General features: G+C 40.9%; 1 protein-coding gene across 2 annotated transcripts in view; it reads right to left on the bottom strand.

Annotated features, from left to right (window-relative positions):
• Nucleotides 1-11,913: 11,913 nt before the first annotated feature.
• Nucleotides 11,914-20,720, bottom strand: part of SLC30A10 (solute carrier family 30 member 10) — a 40,070-nt gene continuing 31,263 nt past the window's right edge. For both annotated transcript variants that reach the window (XM_063115467.1, XM_063115466.1), the window contains exons 2-4: nucleotides 20,632-20,709; nucleotides 14,205-14,444; nucleotides 11,914-12,413 (exon numbers count right to left, since the gene is read on the bottom strand). In XM_063115467.1, the coding sequence (XP_062971537.1) occupies nucleotides 11,914-12,413; nucleotides 14,205-14,444; nucleotides 20,632-20,709 (818 nt within the window). The remainder of the gene's footprint in view (nucleotides 12,414-14,204; nucleotides 14,445-20,631; nucleotides 20,710-20,720) is intronic.

The following is a 20,720-nucleotide window of genomic DNA, read 5'->3' as shown; positions in this document are numbered from 1 at the left end:
TTGTCCTCCAACATTTTCTGTCACCTCAGTCCTTCTCCTGTTCACTTCATGCCAAGGCCCCTGGCCTCACCTCACCCTGGCTTTTCTCAGGCACACCGGGCCATCCCAAGGCCAAATTTACTTTCCTCCATATGCTTTTATCTTTCCTAAGACATCCTTGCAATGGGCTCTAACTCTGCTCTGTCAGCTATTTCCTGCGTCTATTCTTTTTCCAAATTACCCCACAGGAATTTGCAGTTTGTGTGTTCTAGAATCCAAATCCTCCTAGATATTGAAAAGGCATACAGAAGAAAACCTTCTTGGGTTAAAATAAGTAAGAACTTACAGTTAAGGACATGTGTGGCTTGCTTTCTAGAGGCCTGGATGAGATTACCTTGAGGCGTGGTTGTTTTCTCAAGGAATCGCCTGTTCAAAAACATTAAAAAGTCCAGAGTTTCCACTTGCCCAGCAGTTCACAATGCAAGCCCTCTTTTATGACAAGGTGATTAAGAGTTCTAATGAACAACTTTTAGATAAGGGGGATAATTAGTAGGCACCCCACATTTCAGTATCAACCAACACCCACAGCTCTGCAAGAGTCACCCCTCCTGATCTACTGAACTTCACCCCCGTCTCAGCTCACGCTTCTCATTTCACTTTTTCCTTAGTTGTCTTTTCTCCTTCCATGTTGTGGCATCTCAAAGCCATTATGCTGGAAAGAATCCAGTTGCTGATACTATAAAGAAAAGAAGGATTAATGGAAATACAGCGGGCAGATCATATCTTATAAGACTTGGTTTTCAGGAGATGGGCTTGGATATGCTGCTTGGGATAGGACTGTAGAGCAAGTGTTGTCCACCACCACAGTTAAGCCAAGAAGTTTTAACTAAATATAAGTTGTGTGTCCTGTGCTAGATGCTGCGGAGGATTCTGAATAGTGAAAAGGGCAGAGGTACAGGAATCAGAGAAACCTTGCTTCTAATCCCAGTTCAACTGAGTTGAACAAATCATTTAAATTTTCTGAGCTTTATTTTCCTCATTCGTGAAAGAGGGAACTGATTTTGCAGGGGTTTTGTGAGGGTTAAATGAGATCATGTGTACATGTCAAGTACCTGGTGCATAGAGGTTCTGAGTCTATTATTATTATTGAAATGTAATCTGTGTGCTCAAGGAACGTACTATTTAATTGAAGAGATAAAACATATAATCAAATATTAAATGGTGTATTAATAGCAATAAGTGCCACTGAAATTCAGAACTGAGGAAAATATTTATGAAATGAATACTATTTTTAAACAAGTTTTTTTTCTGATATTATATAAGTAGCATATACTCATTATAGAAAATTGGGGGCAGAAGGAGCAAAAAAGTATAAAGAAGAAATGCTTTAATGATATTAAGTCAAAATCCACACATACATAATGCCCAGAAAGTGTCAGAGATATGCCAATGGTACTTGAAGTCTATATTATTTTCTAAAGGAAGTAAAATTTACCAACAGAAGTATAGATAGTTAAGTTGATACAGCTGTATGATGAAATACCATGTAACTGTTAATAGAAATGCAGGAGATCTTTATGTTCTGCCTTGGAAAGACAGCCAGAATACATGGTTAATTTTAAAAAACAAGTTCAAGAACAAAATGTATATGGCTATTGTATTAAACATGTTTTTCTCAGAGGTTCAGCATTCTCTCGAGCACTTTCCACATGCCCTCACTATTCTGTTATATTGCCACTTAGTAATAAAAAATGTTCTAAGAAAGGCAAAAAGAACATATAAAGGGCGTTGTGGAAGGAGAACAGGAAACATCATGAGCCCCAAAGTAGAACAAAGGACACTCTCTTATCAAATGAGCAACAGGGCTGAAAACATCTGTGTCTGATGTGACTGATGGCCTGAGATGGATGTGGGTGTGGTTGCCTACCTCCAGGACAGTGGAAAGAGGAGATAGGGGCCTGCTTGCCATCCACGCTGCTAACTCTTGGGACCCACAGATAATCTCGCTCAGAGCATTCTTTCTGTAGAAGAGTTGAGCATGACTCAGTAACCTGCACAGTGGAGCCCATTTGAATATTGGTGTCAAAGGACAAAGAAAATACCAGCTTGATGGAGTGTGCAGTGAGAAATGAACCCGCTTCACTGTTCACGTTTCTTCATTCATTCGTGCCTTCAACACACATTCATTGATGAGTAGACGGCCAAGATTCCTGGGCATTTGGATGGCAGCCTGGCCACACACAGGCCATGTGAGCTCCCATGCTGTGACTTGCATAGCAGCCGGACTCTCTGGCTCTTCTTCTTTGACACCATCATAGTGGTAACAGTGGTAGTGATGGCTGCAGGGGCACAAGAGTATTTCCTACAAGTGAGCACAAAAGAAGAAATAACCTTAGGCCTCTTGCAGCGCTTTGGATCATGATATTTACAGGTGTTTTTAATAGTCCCATGATGCCAGGAAATAAAATGAGGCAAAATGAGGAAATGTGTTTGATCAATGTTCTAAAATCAGACAGCTGTGGAGGCAGAAATACACAGAGGGGCTCAAAAAACAGCTAATGTTCCTAAATCACTATTTGCCAAGAACATGCATTATCTCCTTAATTTTCACAACACCCCTGGGAGGTTGGTGTCATGCCTCACCTATAAAGTGTGGAAAATATTGACACCCCCAAAAGTGAAGTAATTTTCCCAAGGTCACACAGTTTCCAAATGGCCTTTTAACAGGGACTGAAATGCTCATAGCCTGCTTCACTAAAATGTACCAACAAATATATTAAGTACCAAAAATACAATAAAAAGAAAAGCAGGCACCTGACATCTGGAAACTGACACTTACACACAGCCTTAGTGTTGGCAGGACCGGCCTGGCTCTCACAGCTGAGCCGTGGTGTTCTTCTGCTGAGCACAAACAATCTCTCAGAGAACCAGCACCCAACAAGGGGCCACTTGGTGACCATGACAAAGTGAGGCAAAAAACAAGACCCCTCTGTAATCTTGTCTAAGCACAGACAAAAAACAAGAGCACTGTGCAAACCACAAAAATACCAGACCCTCACCTAGATAAAATGAGTGGCTGCTGCTTCCAATGAACACCTGAGCCTTATTTCATTCCTCCCTCCCACCTTAGAGACAGGATGTATTAAGATACCCAGTCGCAGAATAATCCCCACTTGCTGGCAGCATTCAATCCAGAGCAGAGCCCTCACTTCCTTGAATTCTCCCCCAAATCACCTAACATGAGCCCAAATCCTAAAGTAAGTCCTTTTCAATTCCCTCTTGCTGAGATGCCCCATGGTTCCCTGTGGTATGCTATCTCCTCTCTGCATCGAGCCTTAAACCCCACTCTTTCAACCACAGGTGTGTTCCTGGTGCACTTTGGCTGAAGGACATTAACAGAAATGGAGGTTCACCCAGGTTCAGCTGAAGCCTTGTTTCTGGAACCCTGGACTCAGCAATCCTGGAGCAGCAACCCTGTTCACGGTGCTACCTGTATATGACCGGGAGGTAAGGTCCTGTTAAATTGAGCCCTGGTATTTTGTCGAATCCCTTCAGCAATTGGTTTGAAGTCCTAGAAATAAGGTCTTTTGGGATCCAGGAGTGGGGGACGGGGGTGTGATCAGGTCTCTCTTGTTTTTTGTGAAGTTGTGTAATATGGTCTCTTGCAGTTTAAAACCTAATTGGGTGCTGATACTCAGGTTTTTCTATACCATACATTTTGACATTTCCACTGTGAGTAGCAAGTTACCATTGGAATAAATCTGGCTGAAATTTTACTTGTTAAAGTTGGCATTTTAAAGAAAATCTGGTATTTACAGAGAATTTATAGATCTGGGCCCTGTGCTAAGCGTTCCACAAGGGCCATTAGTGGTCCTTTGATTCTCACAACAATTTCATGAAGCAGGAACTATGATTTTCTCCATTTTACAATGGCAGAAAAGAGGTTTAGAAAAATTTTTGTTTGCCGACAATGTAATTCCAAAGGCCAAGCAGCTAACAAGTGGTAGAGCTGGGATTTGAAAGCAGGCAGACTCCAGAGCCAGAATGTTTAAACCTTATACTTCCTAGTATATATTGATTTTTATATTATATATTAATTTTTATAATAAAGTCTCTGTAAAGCACTTCTCTGTCACCTAGGTTTGTGCGTGCCATGGGTCAACACAAGGCTCCCCACTCAGGAGGTGCCATACAGTGCAGTTTTTACAGTAGAAAGCAAAAGCTTAAAGCAGGTATTAAGCATCACTCCTTCCTGAACTGTCGTATTAGCTTTATCTGAATGCCTTTGAGCATCAGATTACAGCTGCAAATTCACAGTCCTCCAGCATGATCTCTAGGGTCCCAGTTTTCCAGGTCAGCTAGGAGACCCAGTTGTTATCGTCACCACACAAGCCTTACCTGCGCCAGCCATGGGGAGACTTTACTCCCCCACTTCTGCCCCATCCCCCGAGAAAACAGACAAAATGCTGCCTAGCGTTTTATAAACCTGTGGTTATAAATCCCATGCAAATGTACTCCTGAATCTCCAAGCCTAAAGGAATTAGTGTGATGTGCCAAGTATTTTGGCTCTGTACTGGAGTTCATTATCATGGCTAGGCCACAAGTGTGACCATGTGGCAAAGACAGAAGACGAAGGAAAGTCCCCTCTCTCTTGCCTCACAGGACATGAAGAGATCGTGGCTCCACTTCCACGCACAGGATGTGTCAACATCAGAGGGCACTAGAGTCAGGACACTAGTCTGTCATCACAGAAAATCACCTGTGGGGCAAAGTGACACTCTAACCTAGAAAAGGAACAAATAGGAAAAGAGAGAAACCAGAAAGGAAATAACTTGGCAAGTGTAATTTAAAAAGTGAAAATGTCTTTTTGCCATAAAAGGAACAGACTACTGCTAATATTCACTCCTAATTAGTATCCAACTCTGTCACTAGTCCCCTTGGGGACCGCCCTCCCGCCCTCTCATGCCCAGCTGCCTTAGGCATCTCCGTGTCCTCCCGACCCTCTGGTCAATGGAAAAAGCAAAGCCTGGGGGCTGGGTGCGGAGAGGGCCTTGGTGACAGATAAGGAGCCCGTCCCTCCTCCCAGAGTGGAGGGAGGCCAGAGGGCTGGCAAGAAGAAGTTTAGGGGTGGCAGGTAGGGTGGCCCAGAGTCTCCCGTGACAGCACGGGTTGAGGTGACAAAGCTGAAGCTGAGAGGTGGGGACAGGACTGGAAAGGGGAGAGTGCTACAGGGCAGGAGCTGACCAGCTGAACATGAGGCAACAGGTGGCAGCCTGACAGGGCTGCGAGGCCCGGGCCTGCTCCCACGGAAACCAGCAGACAAGGGTCACGGAAAACTGGCTTTCAGATTAGGACAGACCCGTCGTGGACCTGGGGTGTCGCAGCTCTCTGAGGGTCCTCAGCAGTGGGAGACGCAGGGGCAGAGGCTCCATGAGGGGTGGGGAAGACGAGTGGGTAAAACTGTCTTCCAGAATATTCTATGTCTGGCATGTCCCCAATCCCCACCCCCCAACCCTCTCACAAAGCTTTAGGGCCCAGTGCCCAAAGAAAAAAGTCTTAGTTCTTAATGTGGGATGTCCTTGTCCTCTTTCTCAGTGCACAGCTGCAAGGCCAGTCTCAATGCCAGCTCTTCTGTGAAGCTGTCCTTGGCTCTCCCTTCTGTCCTCTTCACTTTGGCCCCTGTTGCTTATATCCCTATTTTGTGCTATTTAGCATTGAATGGTGTTTAATTGACAAAAGGGAATTACCCAAGTGAGAGGAGGCAGGATAAAACCAGGAAGAATGTGAAGCCGGGTTGAAAGTGTAGGAGAATAAAATCCAGTGACGTTTACATCTGTTCTTGCATGCACTGTCTTCTTTGATTCCCACAGCCCTGCAAGGTAGATAGCACAGGCTTTTATCATTAGCCTCATTTAGAGATAAGAAAACTGAAGCTCAATGAAATTAAATAATTTTTCCAAAACCTGTAATTTGCACCACTGAGTTGAACCTATTCATTCATTCCTGTGTTCATTCATTCACTCAATAAATAGTTTTTGAGCTACCACCATGTGCCCAGTACTGTTCCATGTACCACAATAAGGGCTGAAGAACATAGTGGTGAATTATACTAAGCCTTATTTAATGGGAGAGACAGGAAGTAAATAAATGCATAATATAATGTTACGAAGTGATAGTGCTATGAAGAAATATCCTGCAGGGTAGGAGACAGAGAGTGAGGTGGGGTTCTCTTTTAGGTTGAGTAGTCAGAGATTCTGTTTTCCAAGTCCTGGGCTCAGTCCTCCGTTTCAAACTCTGAAGGAAGCTGATGGTCATGACATAGTATGAAGCCTTCTCCTATTGCAGATGCTGCCAGAGCTTGGAATATGCACGTCTGGGCACCAGGACACATCCAGCACAAGCTCTCCCCCACAGTCATAGGCTATGCACAGCTCTCCTGAAACTCCCACAAAGTGGTACTGCCTTACTTAGCTCCACATGTACGCTGTAATCTCCTTAGAGGCAAGAAGCACTTGCACACAATTTACAATAAGTACATGCTGATTAATAAATTGATAAAATAAAAGCAATTGAAAGAACTGGGGGACGGTTCACCTAACTTAATATTCATAAAGATTACAGTCAACTCATTGGAGAGATTCCCAAATCTATGGGCCCTCTCCACAATAAGCCTAGCTTCTCCACCTTTCCCTGAATCCAAGCAGCTCCCCTTCTACACAAACACTATCGGGTAGCCCAGGGACAAATAGGTCCCACTAGAAAATTGTATCAACCTAGGTTACAGTAATTATGGCAGCTGTGTCAATTTGTGACGTTTCTGCCAAAATGGGCCCTGTGACATTGCAGGTGGCAGGGGTAGCAGAAGGATTGTGAAAAAGAGACAGCAAAATGGAGAAAGAGAATTAGATCCAAATTATCAATACCAATCAAAGAGTTACTGAGTGATAAATTTACCAGGTGACTGTGAGGTGAATTCTAGGTGTCAACTTGGTTAGATGAAGGAATGCTAAGAAACCTGGTAAAGCAATCTTTTTAGGTGCGTCCATGAAGGTGTTTCCAGCAGAGATTAGTATGAGAGTCTGAGTGGACTGCGTAGGAAAGACCCACCCTCAGTGTGGGTGGGAACCATCCAATCCGCCGGGGGTCCGGAGAGAACAAAAGACAGAGGAAAATATGAATCTCTCGATCCGCTGGAGCTGGGATACACTCTTCTCTCCTGTCCATGGACATCAGAGCTTGAGACTTCAGCTTTTGGGTTCGAGGATTTACACCAAGGACACCATCAGCTTCCCTGGTTTTGAGGCCTCTGGACTTGAACTGAGCCACCCTACTGGCATCCAGTTTATAGACGACCTATAAACGTGGGACTTTTCTTCACAGTTGCGTGAGCTAATTCCCCTAATAAATCCCTCTCATATAATTATAAAGTATCCTATTGATTCTGTCTCTCTGGAGAACCCTGACTAATACAGTGACAAAGACAAAATGAGTTCAGCTACTTTGTTCTCTGTTTAATTTCTACAAACACATCTCAGTCACATTTTTATTTTTAAAAAAAATGAATTTACAGCACCATTGAACATCTTTCACTTTTACAAGGTTTACACATGTATATACATTATTGAGGGATTCACATGCAATTATTTATTTAAACATTATGTCTTAGAGTTTCAACAATTCCCCCAAATGTGAGGATTGCACTTTGACAAAATTGTCTGTGAGGACAAAAGGACAACTTTGAGCAACAGAACTCCACAATACTGTAGCATAACCTCAGACCTCCGGGAAAGGGTCACTCTCCCTTGAAAATCATCCTTTCTGGATTGTTCTCATTAGAATTCAGAGAAGATTCAGTGTCTCTGGCCTGGTTTTGTACTAAGAGGTGACAGGTGATCATCTAGCAAACAAAAGTGCCATGTAAACAAAAAAGTCCTGAATAAAACACCTGAAAGAGAAGCATCAGAAAATACATCTGCATTAGCTAAACTCCAAATTCTTATGAGCATTTAGATTACATTGAGGATTATGGTATGATGCACATTCCATTTGAGAAACTAGTTTCCTGGGTCAGTAACCTCATTCCTATCTGTGGCCACTTGCGTGTAAAGGAGCCCAAAAGTACAAGTAGGTGTCAGTTTGTCAGGTGAATGACAGAGCTATAAAACAAGTATGCAGTCAGTAATCTTTAATCTAAATCCAAAATCTAAATCAGGTCATGCTTCCTCATTTTTTCTAAACTAGTCTTTTTTGCAGTCTTTAACTACAAGAGTGTGAAAATATGTTTAAAAGCAGGATACTTTAAAATCAAGAAATGTATCCTGCCCTCTTGGAGAAAATGGATGTGATTTGGCAAAGGATTAAGTTAGCCATAAACAATAAAGGTTTTTTTAATGTCTAAACTTGTCATTGCCACTAAGATGAGCTGCTTACCAGAAACTAGTAACAAGAAACATCATCACATTTAAAATTGATCATTGTAAAAATGAAACCCCAGGATTTGATTGTGCTGATATTAACCAGTCTCCTTTAGTAGTGGGCTTGTCAAATTGAGGATATTGATGAGTTGAGATCATCACAGAATACTGTGTCATAATGGCTGATCTATGTAATAGAATTTATAAGGGCTTTTTAAAATAATAATTTTTCTTTAAATGTCCAAAGTTCCTATGTAGAGACAACTAGAATTTTTATAGTTTGATCTTGACTTTAAAGATATTTTTTTAAAAGAGCAAATTCTGCAGAATTGATTATATTAAAAGAACTATTGGCTCTGGAGGAGTTTTCACCAACAAGGGTAATCCCTAAACTACCCTTAGTTTTAGCCAGTAGTTCAGAACTAGGGGAAAAACTTTTCCCCAGGGGATACGTGGCAATGCCCGGAGACATTTTTGGATGTCACACTTAAGGGGATGCTATCCACATCTAAGCACAGAGGTCGGGGACACTGCTAAACATCCTGCAGTACACAGGACAGCCCCACAGCAGGAAGGAGCCAGTTCAAAATGTCAGTTTTGCCACGATTGAGAAACCCTGGCTTAAGCACAACAAAAGTTCTTACCACCTCACAGAGCAGCTGTCTTGTAATCCAAAATCTACCTCAGTGATTCCCTTGACATTCAAAACACCCATTCCTACTGAACTTTGGAGTTCCTGATCTTTCTGATTTACCACCACTACAGTTTGTTCAGGGAGTGGCAAAAAAAAAAAAAAAAAAAGTAACTAAATATGAAGAATATTTTTTAATTCTTCCTCAAATAATATCTCTATTTTATTAATATTTTATCAAAAATTCAGAGGGATTATATTTTTTCTGTCAACAATGGAGCCTGGTAGCCCTTCTGGGTATTCATAATGGTCAAATATCATGAAAAAAATTAAGCTGTATTTTCACAAACAAAGTTGGAAGTTGGAAAATGAAGCAGACATAATACTCCCTATTGCTGGTGCTGAAATGATGTGGAAAGGACTCTTTCTATAGAAATAAAAGGGCAGAAGGGCAGTAAAAGTGCTAGAAGGTAGAGGGCCAGGTTAGTATGCAGGTAGTGGGCCTGGCCTGACCCACAAAGGAAGCCATAGGCGTTTTAAAAAATATTTTCAATTAAAAAAAAAAAAGGGAGGGGGGTTCTGGAATTAACCTAAACACACGGGAACACAAACTGAGTGGCAGTGTTTTTGTAAACTCGAAGAAAGGCAGAACAATTAAAGGGAGAGTAAAACCCAAGTAAAAAATGCATACGGCAGGCTTCACAGCACTGGCGGTAGCACATGCAACCTATGCAGCACAGCACACCACTGCTGCACTTGCTTGGCTTGGATGCACGCTGAGGAATGCATGCAGCCAAATTGTCTTAGAAACGTGTTACTTCATTGACTGTAGTTCACAATTTGGTATGTTTATAAATGTGTAATCAAGATACTTTTCTGAGTTTAGATTTAATTATATTGGAATTAAGTGCCTTTTTCTTTCCAGAAAAATACTTTAGAGATTGATTAAAGAATATCATTTGGATATAAACTAATAGGTATTCCTTTAGCCAGTTGCACAAAAACTGTGAATTATAATTTTTCCCTTTTAATAAAGGCAGAACGCTGTAAAATCAAATTAGACCTTCAAATTTAGAAGTAGGAGACAAATTTCTTTGGCTCCAGCTAAGGCATCTCAACCAATATTTATGCAGAAGAATTTGGCTCACTTATCTCTGCGGTGAGTTTCTTACAGACTCCTCTGGTTTGTGTGACTATATGCCACACTTTTAATATTAAAAATAGAAATGTTGTCTTATTTTTTCCCCTGTTCTAGCTAATAATATGCATATAACCTAGCCCAAAACACTTCTAGAAACTAAAAACATTTTTAGGCATTTTTCTATTTACCTAATTCACGGGCAATTTAAACACAGATAATATATTTTCAAGGAATAAAGAATTTCCTGTACTACTGATCATAGTTGCTTATTTACTTCAGCCTTCCAATTTAGGACCAAGATAATTTTTTTAAACAATGTTTGTGCTGAAAAGTGTGGATACTGTTTCTGTTATCAGCTGAGCATTTCTGATAAACTCTGTACAGATTCTAAACAGGACTCAAAGCTTACAGCCTAAGAGTTGATCATTTTCACAGTCAATCTTGCAACCTATTGAACAAGATATTAGTCCTCTAGTGAGGTACCTCCCATTTTCTCATACCTACGAAACTTTTGATTTCAATATTGGTGCCTAAACAATGTGTTAAATACATGACAGAGGCTTCTGCACTATTAACATAGTTTGGTTATGGGTCTGAATCAGATTATAACAAATTTATTTGAACTTAGTAAAATGGGTCAGAGACATAAAAGGAAATTCTAAGCTCCTCAAAATATTAAAGACAGGAGTTAAATTAATTCTCATTTTTCCCTTGGACATCAACTTTTCCATCATGTTACTGATTGGCAGCTAGAATAAATACTTTAAAATATGTCTAATTAAATCAACTACAATGTATTTTGAGAAGTAAAATTTAAAAAATAAATAAAATATGTCTAATTAAAGAAAGGGAAATCTAGCTTATTTATTTTGCAGGAATGAACACTCAATGTCATATATTCTACTATCCCAGGAATACTCATTTTTTCCTGGTAAATGCATAGATCAATGTGATCACAAAAAAGAGGACTCAAAGGAATTTGGACAAATAAGTAAATCATTATCAAAGCAATAAACAAAAACAGTCCCAACTGGACTGACTCTAAAAGGCAGTATATAAGTACTATTGGCCATACTTCCAAGTGAAATAAAATGTGTTCTCTATTTGAACATGTGGAACACCCTACAGCTGCAGTTCAGTTCACAGCAGGAAGTAAACATGTTATATCACCTTGCAAAATGAAGAAACAGTCAAAAACCATCTTCTACCCCCTCCCAACTCCACCTCCTCTAATGTTCTGAGAACATTTTCTACCTTCATAGGTATTCATTTTACATTTATTCAAAAATGGATCAAAGATTTTTAAAAAAAAATTTCTGCAGTGCCAGAAATACCTAACTTTTCTTTTTTATGATCTTCAAAGGGAATGGGGGAAATATAGCTATTATGTATGATACTTTAGTTTTTTCGATGTACTTAGGCTATAAGCTCACCTGAGAGTCAGCTAGAAGTTGTAATCAGTTTAAAAGCAAGAATCCTGTGTCCACAATCATTGAGTCCCAGCCTTCAGTGTCCCTGACATATTCACTAGTGCAGTTTGCTCGAGACACCCAGGGTAATGGAAAGGAGTCATCAGTCATAAAAATTAACAGACATGCTGAACTACAATCCCAAAGAGCCCTGCTGAATACACAGAGTGCACCCCATGAGTTTGGTCAGAGACTACAACCCACAAAGCTCCTTCCACAAGTCAAGCTGGTGATTCCAAATCAGACTTGTCTATACAGTCTGATTATGTTGGTACCAGATTAAAAATGTGTGCAGTTTACATAACATTGGTCCTCCTGAGTTTTGTTAAAAGCTTGTCCGTGGTCACTCAGACAGCTGTCCAAAGACACTTCAATAGCGACTTCTGTGGTATCTCTTCTACTGAGGCCATTACTTCGGTGTGTGGCTAGAGGGGGGCTGCCATTGTGCTCAGTACAGCCATTGACATGGGCCAGAGGCAGTGCCCTGGGGGGACAGCACAGCTGCATGGCACAGTCCTTGGAGATGCAGGGTGAGCTGCACTGCAACAGTAAGTCCTTCTGCTCCAGGGTTTCCTTCAAGTCCACAGGCTCAAACTGGATGGTCACACTGTGGATTCCCACATTGTGGAAGATTTCTCTAATTTTGATGCTGGCATCCTGATATCCCCTGTCCTTCTGGTACTTGATGTGCAGGGTGGCAATGATCTTTCCACTTACAAGTTCCCAGATGTGCACTTCATGTACACTGCTGACTCCAGGCATGGCAGAGAGTTTGCTCACTGCAATAGAGAAGAGCAAACCACAGCCAAGGTGAGAGCTAGAACCAAATTGTGGGACTACAGTAGGCATGTGGTCCCTGACGCATTCTCACCAAAATACCTGTGGACTCACAAAGAAGAGCAAGAAGGAAAAAGGGCCATACCTATATGGGTACATTTTCCCATAATCTTTTGCCTCTCTGAATTCTCATGCCACACATCATGAGCTCACAAAAAGTAATTCAAGGAAATAAGTATAACAACAACAAGAAAAAAATCCCCAGGCTGTTGAGTATAAAAGGGAATGGACATTCCAATGGACTTCTGGTGGAAGTAGAATGCCTTTTTTAAAGGGGATAATTTGGGGGCCGGCCCTGTGGCTCACTCGGGAGAGTGCAGCGCTGGTAGTGCCGTGGCCGCGGGTTTGGATCCTATATAGGGGTGGCTGGTGTGCTCACTGGCTGAGCGCAGTGCAGACCACACCATGCTGAGGGTTGCGATCCCCTTACCGGTCAAAAAATAAAATAAAAGGGATAATTTGGCAATATGGATCAAAAACCTTTACCAGCAATTCTAGTACTATGAATTTAACCTAAAGGTAACAACCAAATATTTGTGTACAAGAGGGGTTTGGGCAACACTGTTTGTATTAATAAAAAAATGGAAACAAGGAAATAGTTAAATCAACTATATAATGGAATTTTATACAGCTGTTAAGTAAGTTGCATATTTAAGGATATGAGAAAATGTACATAAGGTATTTTGAAGTGAAAAAGCAAATAGCTAAAGTATATACGGCATGATCTTTTTTTACAGTGTATGTAAAAGAAAATGTTAACAGTGATACCTTCTCTGGTCAGATTATGAGAGATCTCTGTTTTCTTATTTAATATTGTCTGTATTTCCCATACTTTCTAGAATGAGTGTGTGTTTAGAGATGGTACTGAATAGTGATAATGAGCAAAAAGCCTGCAGCCAGCAAGAGTCTGAATCCCAGTCTAGTCATTTACTACATACATGGTCTCAGACAATTTACCCAGCCCCTCTGTGTCTTGGGTGTTCTTATCTGTAAATTAGGAATGATAATAATAGTACCTTATAGCATTATTATAAGGATTAAAATGAGTTAAAGTAACTAAAGCACTTAGAGCAGTACCTAGCATGGAGTAAATGCCATACAAGTGTTGCTATTGTTATTACTATTTCTTTTAATATAGATTATTTTATTAAAAGAGATAGCCAGCACATATCATGAATTGTTTTGCATGTGTTCATCTTGTGTCCTTCACTGGAAAACTAGCCAGGGATGGCGAAGACGCTGCTGCACGTCTGCTCCTCTGTGTCTGCTCCCCTCTCACCACCTCCTCTGCCTGCAGCACTGGGCGGCATATGAGAGATGTGACTTGCATGCCCATAAAGGTCAACGAACTGGAAGGTGGGATCTGTAATATGAGTGATTCATGTTTTCAGAATAAGGACAATAAAAATAAAGCTCTTGGCAGAAGTGGCCTTGTTTGAGCTAAGTTAAATCTTTGATACAAAGGTAAATAGCCCATGGATAGGTATTGCCCAAGCATTCCATTCTCAAAAATTTGCAGTTGAGTCAGAGAATCATGCATTGCAAAGAACCTTTGGTTCATGGAGCTGTGAGTCATCTTACTAGGCTTCAAAACACATGACGTCTCTATCACCTTGGTGCTTTAAAGTATTTCAGAACACGTAAATGAAACACTACTCTGAAATAATGCTGACCCTTTGGCCTGAATAACATTAAATCAACAGTGGTTCTAGATCAGAACCCACTCTACTTACTCAGCTCTTCCATGTTGACTCCTTTGGGGACCATCTGCAGCAGAATGGCAGCAGTCTCCTTGATGAGTGGGAAGGCAGATGACAAAATGATGATGACCATAATGATAGTCAGGCTGGGGTCAATGTAGCACTGCCAGTTACATGGGTCCTCACTTTTCAGGGGAAGCACATAGAATATGATGGCTGTGATGACCACCACCACGGACCCCAGGGCGTCTCCCATCACATGCAAAAGTACACCTGCCAGGAAGAAAGAAAGACCACCGCTACAGCACAGATCCACGTTTGGTAGCCACATGATACTCAGTGACTCAGATTGCCTAATATTTAACTACCTGTTGCCATTTGTTTTTCTTTGGGTTAGAATGAAAAACAATGGCAACAGCCTTTCAGAAAACAAAACCCCAGGCCATACCTCAGGGCTCAGAGGACCTGGGAAGAGGAGCAGCCTAGGAAGATTCTGAGCTCCTGTCACCTGCAGAAAGAGTGACTGTGCCATCTTAGAGTGCTACCACCCACCACCCATCAAAGGGCACCAAGCTGGGAAACAGAGGCTCTGCAAATGATTTCTTCTTTCAGACCAGTGTCTGGGCTTTAAATGAGCTTAAACATGTTTAAGAGTAGAGGGAACTAAGATATAGCAAAAGAGTGATTATTTTTATTCTCTGTCTTTCTTCTTCCCTGATCCCCTTCCCCCTTCCCTGCAGGCATTTGTCCACTTCTCACTTAGCCTGTGGTCATTTAAAAGACATTTGGTTTAAGAGGGCCTCAAGAACAGGGACTCTAGCAATGTTTCCACTGCATAAAGAGCCATGTGTCACAATAAGACAAAATTAAAATTCTGCAGATAATAATAAAAACTGTGGTTGCCTTTAATTAAAGGAACTGTTTCTAAAGGTATTGATTATGATATAGAAAACATGCAATCTCAGCAAAGAAGATCTGCTTGCCCAATTGTGAGACATAAACTAAACTGGGAATTTCGTAAATTAGGTGACAGTCTGGTAGAGGGATTATAAAATATAAACACAAATTTTTTTTACAGAAAGCAACATCAGAGTCTTGCTATTCACAGTATGGTTTGCAGACCAGTCTCATAAGCATCACCTGTGAGCATGTCAGAAATGCAGAATCTCAGGCCCACCTCAGATCTATTGAATCTGAATCTGTAGTTTAACAAGATCCCCAGGTGATTTGAATGCCCATTAGTTTGCAGAGCACTGCTCTGAAAGGAAGCATATATGTGAAGAAAGGTTGGCTTTGTCTCTCCACATATTCCACAGATTCATTCAGTAGAATTAGTAATAATCCAAGTTACTAACAACTCACTCATGGCTAAGACTGAACAGTCTCACTTGCAAGGTACTTTAGCTGGGCTAATTTCTCCTCTTGGCAACACTTCCAGGATTCTGAGTAACATCATAGGTAAAATGGCATTCTGTAAACATACTAAATGTAATTAGTGGCAACCTTTCCCCCAAAAAATACAGGAATAAAAAGAATCCCCACATTTCCTTTTGGCTAAATGTTTACTTATGGTAATAAGATCCTGATTCGATACATACATTAAACATTCCAATTTTTAATCCTGTACCCCCTATTCCCCCACCCCACCCCCAAAAGTGCTTCTTTACTCCTCAGTCCTTGTCCTGAGCCACAGAAGGGAAACTCAAAACTTTCCCAAGAGTTGTTCTACACACCTTGTTCCTCTAGGAAGAACTCAGGAGAGAAGCTTTAATGTCCTTCATGGTACAAAATGCTACCATGAAATTATGAAAACCTACTGTTTTCTGCATGCACTTGACTTCACTTTCACTGCTGAGACAGACTGCTGTTCTCTGACTGTCTCATCCGCGTTAGCCTCATTTCCTCGATCATAGCGTCAGAGTTACCCTGCATTTCCCTTGTTTATATCACAGCACTGGAGGCATGCAGTGCAGGCATTCCATAGAACAATATTTTCTGGTTGATTAATACACCACTCCCATGACGCAGAGAAACTCCTGTATTTTATTTAACAATGATAATAATTGTAATGCTAACCAACATGCATGCACCAGGCATTGCTTTAAGCTTATTTACACATTAAGTCTTCTTAAGGACTCTGTGAGATGGTTACTCTGTTTATTTGGCAGATGAGGAAACTGAGGCACAGAGTGGCTAAGTATCTTGTCCAAGGTCACGCAGCTAGAAAGTATTAAAGTGGAGACAGAAGTATGGGAAGTCTGTCTGGAGAACCACTGTGCATCCTGTCTCATATACTAAATTCCAATTTCAGTTTCCTTCTGAGAAATACCACTAAGAACTATATAAAATAGTAGTTTTCAAACTTGTTTTTCCCATAATCTACTGTAAGAATTATGTTTGGTATCCTAGCACACACAGACACAAATTGAAACAAATGATTCATGAGAAAGCAAAATCTACCCTTACATATGACATATTACTATTTTCTATTCTATTTAATTCTAGTTAATTTTCTAATTAATTCTAATTAGAAATTCTAATTAATTCTCTAAATGCTGATCATACTCTTCTAAATTGATTTTAGGACCCATATTGTCAAGACCTTCAGACTGAAAAACTGTTAAAAACAACAACACACTAAATTCAACCTCTCTGGGCAGCAAGAGTCTCATCTGTGAGATGGGGATGATAATAATACCTGCCTCATTCCCTCAGAGACTAGTTCTGAAGAGCATGTGAAACACATCTGGAAACCCTCTGAGCACTGCCCAGGAGGGCATAACAACGGGCATCACTTGCTGAGTGGGTCCTCTGCACTGTTCCAAGCACCCTGTAATTCCCCCAACAGCCCAGTGATGCCGGTACTATTATCTCCATTACATAGATGAGGGGAATGAAGCTCCAAGAGGTTAAGTTACTTGTCCAATGTCACCTAGTTAGTAAATGGCAGAGGCAGAATCAACCAGATCTACCTGACTATAGAATCTAAGCACTTCTTGGTTAGCTGAATTGGTTAGAGTGCAGTATTATCACACCAAGATCAAGGATCTGGATCCCCATACTGGCCAGCCACCAAAAACAAATAAGCACTTCTCACCTCCCTGTATTTGTGCATTAAATTTTAGGGGTGGAGGGGAGGAGATGGTGAAGGGCAGGAGTGGGGGTGGCGAGGCAGTGAAGGAGTGAAGAGAAGGGCGGAAATGTCTACGGAGGAGTGTGGGCTCCTGAACAGCAAGCCCTGGTATGTCAGCAGTGGTTAGACCTTATTGGGATGCAGTAAAAGGTTTCTGAGTAGATTCTGATGTGATCAGAAAGATAAATTGGCAGCATTATCTGCGAAACAAAGACCACCACTTAGTAGCCAACTCAATCACTTCATTAGTCACAATGCACACAAAATAAAGACAGAAAACTTCTGCACTTAGCCATCACTTGCTGTCTTTAGATACAAACAAAACCCCCAAAAGCTTGGCATATAATATGACTTGGCAATGTGACATGAGCTGAAATTTGATGTGTCCCAGCACTTGGAGAAGCCATCAATGCTGTTGACTTTGTTGAATAACTGGAAACACAGTGCATTTGCACTGGGCATTTATCAGTAGTTATGAGAGGATGAGATCTTCCTTACAGGAAAAATAGCAAGAATTATAAAGAAACACCTCATCAAAGAAGATTTATTTTCAAGTGATGTCAGGATTGCTATTCATCTATTTATGTTTAGACTGAAATAAAAAGGGCTAATTGTCTTTCTGACACTCTGTTGCAATATTTTTAACGTATCATATTTGATCCCATTAAATAAGACTGACCACTACAAAGCACATTGATGAGAATTTTAAAAGGATTGTCTCTTCACTGTACTTTGTAATACAAGACGAAGTGTTTCTAAGAACTCATTTTTTTTATTCCCATTGGAATAAGAGAAACAGTAATGAAAATCAAGAAATGATTTTTGTTCACAGGTCCCATTCAACAAGTGATACCCGTTATTATCCCCTGCCAGGCAGTGCTCAGAGGGTTTTCAGACATCGTCTCACATACTCTTCAGAACTAGCCTCTGAGAGAATGAGGCAGATATTATTATTAAGGTCTTTCCAGCTCCAACATTCTGTAGTCCTTCCCTGAATCATGGCTCCAACATAAGGACACAGAGCCAAGGGTGAGGCCAGCCTCACACTTGACCTGAAATATGGAAAGGCTCCTGCTGGCCACAGCATGGGTACTCACCAGAAGCCTCAGGAACGATCTGAGCTAAGCCTTACTGAAGCAACATGGGTTTGAGCCCAGCAATTCTACTCACTACCTGTAGTGGATTGAATCATGTCCCCGCAAAACTCACTGAAGCTTGAATTGTATCCCCAAGTTTTATGTATTAGAAACTTGGCCCCCACTGTGACTGTTAAGAGGATGGGAAATCCTATAAAGGTAATTGAAAGGTGGAGCCTTGAAGAGGTGATTGGATTGTAGGACCGTGTGCAGTAGTGAATGGATTAGAAATGGTGGTCAGGGTATGGTTCTGAGGGCTTTAAAAGAAGAGGAGAGTCTGTCTTTTGCTCACTCTCTGCTCTCTCTGCTTCTACCATCATCTTGCAATGTGAGACCCCTGGGTGACTGTCCCCACCACCAGATGGACTTTGGACTTCCCAGCCTCAGAAACTGTAAGGAATAAATTTCGTCTTTCTTTATAAATCACCCAGTTTCAGGTATTTTATTATAAGCAATAAAAACAGACTAATACACCACCTGAATGACTACGGTATCCATGGAGTAAGATTGTTGTGACTAAGTGACTCATTCAAAGTACACACTCAATAAAATCATTAGCTAGTTTTGCTACTAAAAGCCTAAGCACTTTTCACATTTCACCTCATAGCAACCGCATGAAGCGGGCACTATTATTATCTTCATTTTATAGATGAGGGAATTGGAGGTTTAGAGAGACTCAATAATGTGCCCAAAGTCACAGAGTTCTTCAGTGGCGCAGCTAGAAGCCAAATCGCAATCTTTCAGCCACTGCACTCTTCACCTCTATCAGAAGCTAGAGGTGTGCCTTTGCCCATACCTGTGGGCCAAGTGCTCAGCCAGGTAAAGCAATGCATTTTACCACTGACATTTTTTTACCCAAGAGCTCCAATAACTTTGGACTAAAAATTAGCAAGATCATACAAGTTTCTCAAGCAAGGACACAATATGTATTGAGGCATATTCTTCATTCTTCTCTGCTTCTTTCCACCTACCTGTTCTCTTTCTCAACTTTGTAACCTAAGAATGAAGATAATTAACAGAACATGCTTTGAAAAGTTCAAGTGTTATGATGATAAACTCCACTTAAAAAACTAGTTTCTCCCCCCACATGTATGTTTGTGTGTGTACATATATATATCCACACATACACACATATGTGTGTGTGTATATATATAAACTGAACCTAAAAAGAAAGATAAATTAAAGGATGATAATTTTTCATTAGATTCTCTTTCCAAAAAGATTCACCACCAAGTTCTTCAGAAAAGCAAATTCCCTATTGCATTTAATTTTTTTTAATTAATTCACTTAGAAATTGTTAGAAGCACATGTGTTGTGTGCTGTTGTTTTTGTTGTTGTTTTCTGAATTTTTTCCCTGTAGGTCCACTCTGGGAGTCACTTTGTAAAACAGCTGTGAGGCTTTCAAAAATAAAGGCATCTCCTGGATTATTAGTTTTTCTTTATATTATTTCCATCTAAGCCCCACTCCAGGCTTCCCCAAACCACACAAAAAGACAAATGGTTGCTTAATCTTTGTTGAACTTCTGAAAGTCAAGATTGGGGATTACCCCTTCCAGAATTACTCTGGAACAAAGTCTGTGCCCAAGAAGTTGGGAAAGAGAAATGTTGGATACAACTGTATCCAGTGAGAAACCCACCATGGAACCCTCTGGGCTGACTTTAGCCCAGTACTCCTGAGGAATGCTAACTAGATGCATTCCGCAGGCCTCACCAGAACCCCGACTCTGGGCCTGGAAGTGGAGGTTTCAGTGAACCAACAGTCAGTCCCTCCACAAAAGCAGGCTTCTGGTATAACAACTGAGGCAACAGGGTCATTCAGCAATGCCACATAGGGGATAACCTTGGCTAGCAGCCCACCTATTCTTTTCCCATCTTTATCAAAATCACATTTAATTACAGTAGGCTGCACTGTATGTTAGCAACATCCACGGATGGGCAAAATCAAGTAACGTAGAAACATGGCACTGATATGCAGAGCTCTGGAGCAGGCAGCATTAGTATGGGTCTAAGTGCAGAAAAGATCGATCATTAGCAACTAATTTCTCCCCCAGAATTGATGCAGTGATTAGGCAAGAGACTAGGGTCATGGTCTATGCATGTCACTGGCCTACTTTCAAACACACCGTTGCCTTATTAAAAGTCAAGCCGAAATGAAGAGTACAGCATCAAGTTAGTGCAAAGTCAATCCTACCTCTGATATTCAGGGCTTCGGACTTTTTCTCCTTTCTCATAGTCTCTTCGGGCTCATTGTGAGTATTCAGGGAATCACCTGCATTCAAA

Source organism: Cynocephalus volans, chromosome 11 (genome assembly GCF_027409185.1).
Source record: "Cynocephalus volans isolate mCynVol1 chromosome 11, mCynVol1.pri, whole genome shotgun sequence".
In the NCBI taxonomy this organism is placed as follows: Eukaryota; Metazoa; Chordata; class Mammalia; order Dermoptera; family Cynocephalidae; genus Cynocephalus; species Cynocephalus volans.
This window is presented reverse-complemented; position numbering and strand designations above follow the sequence as displayed.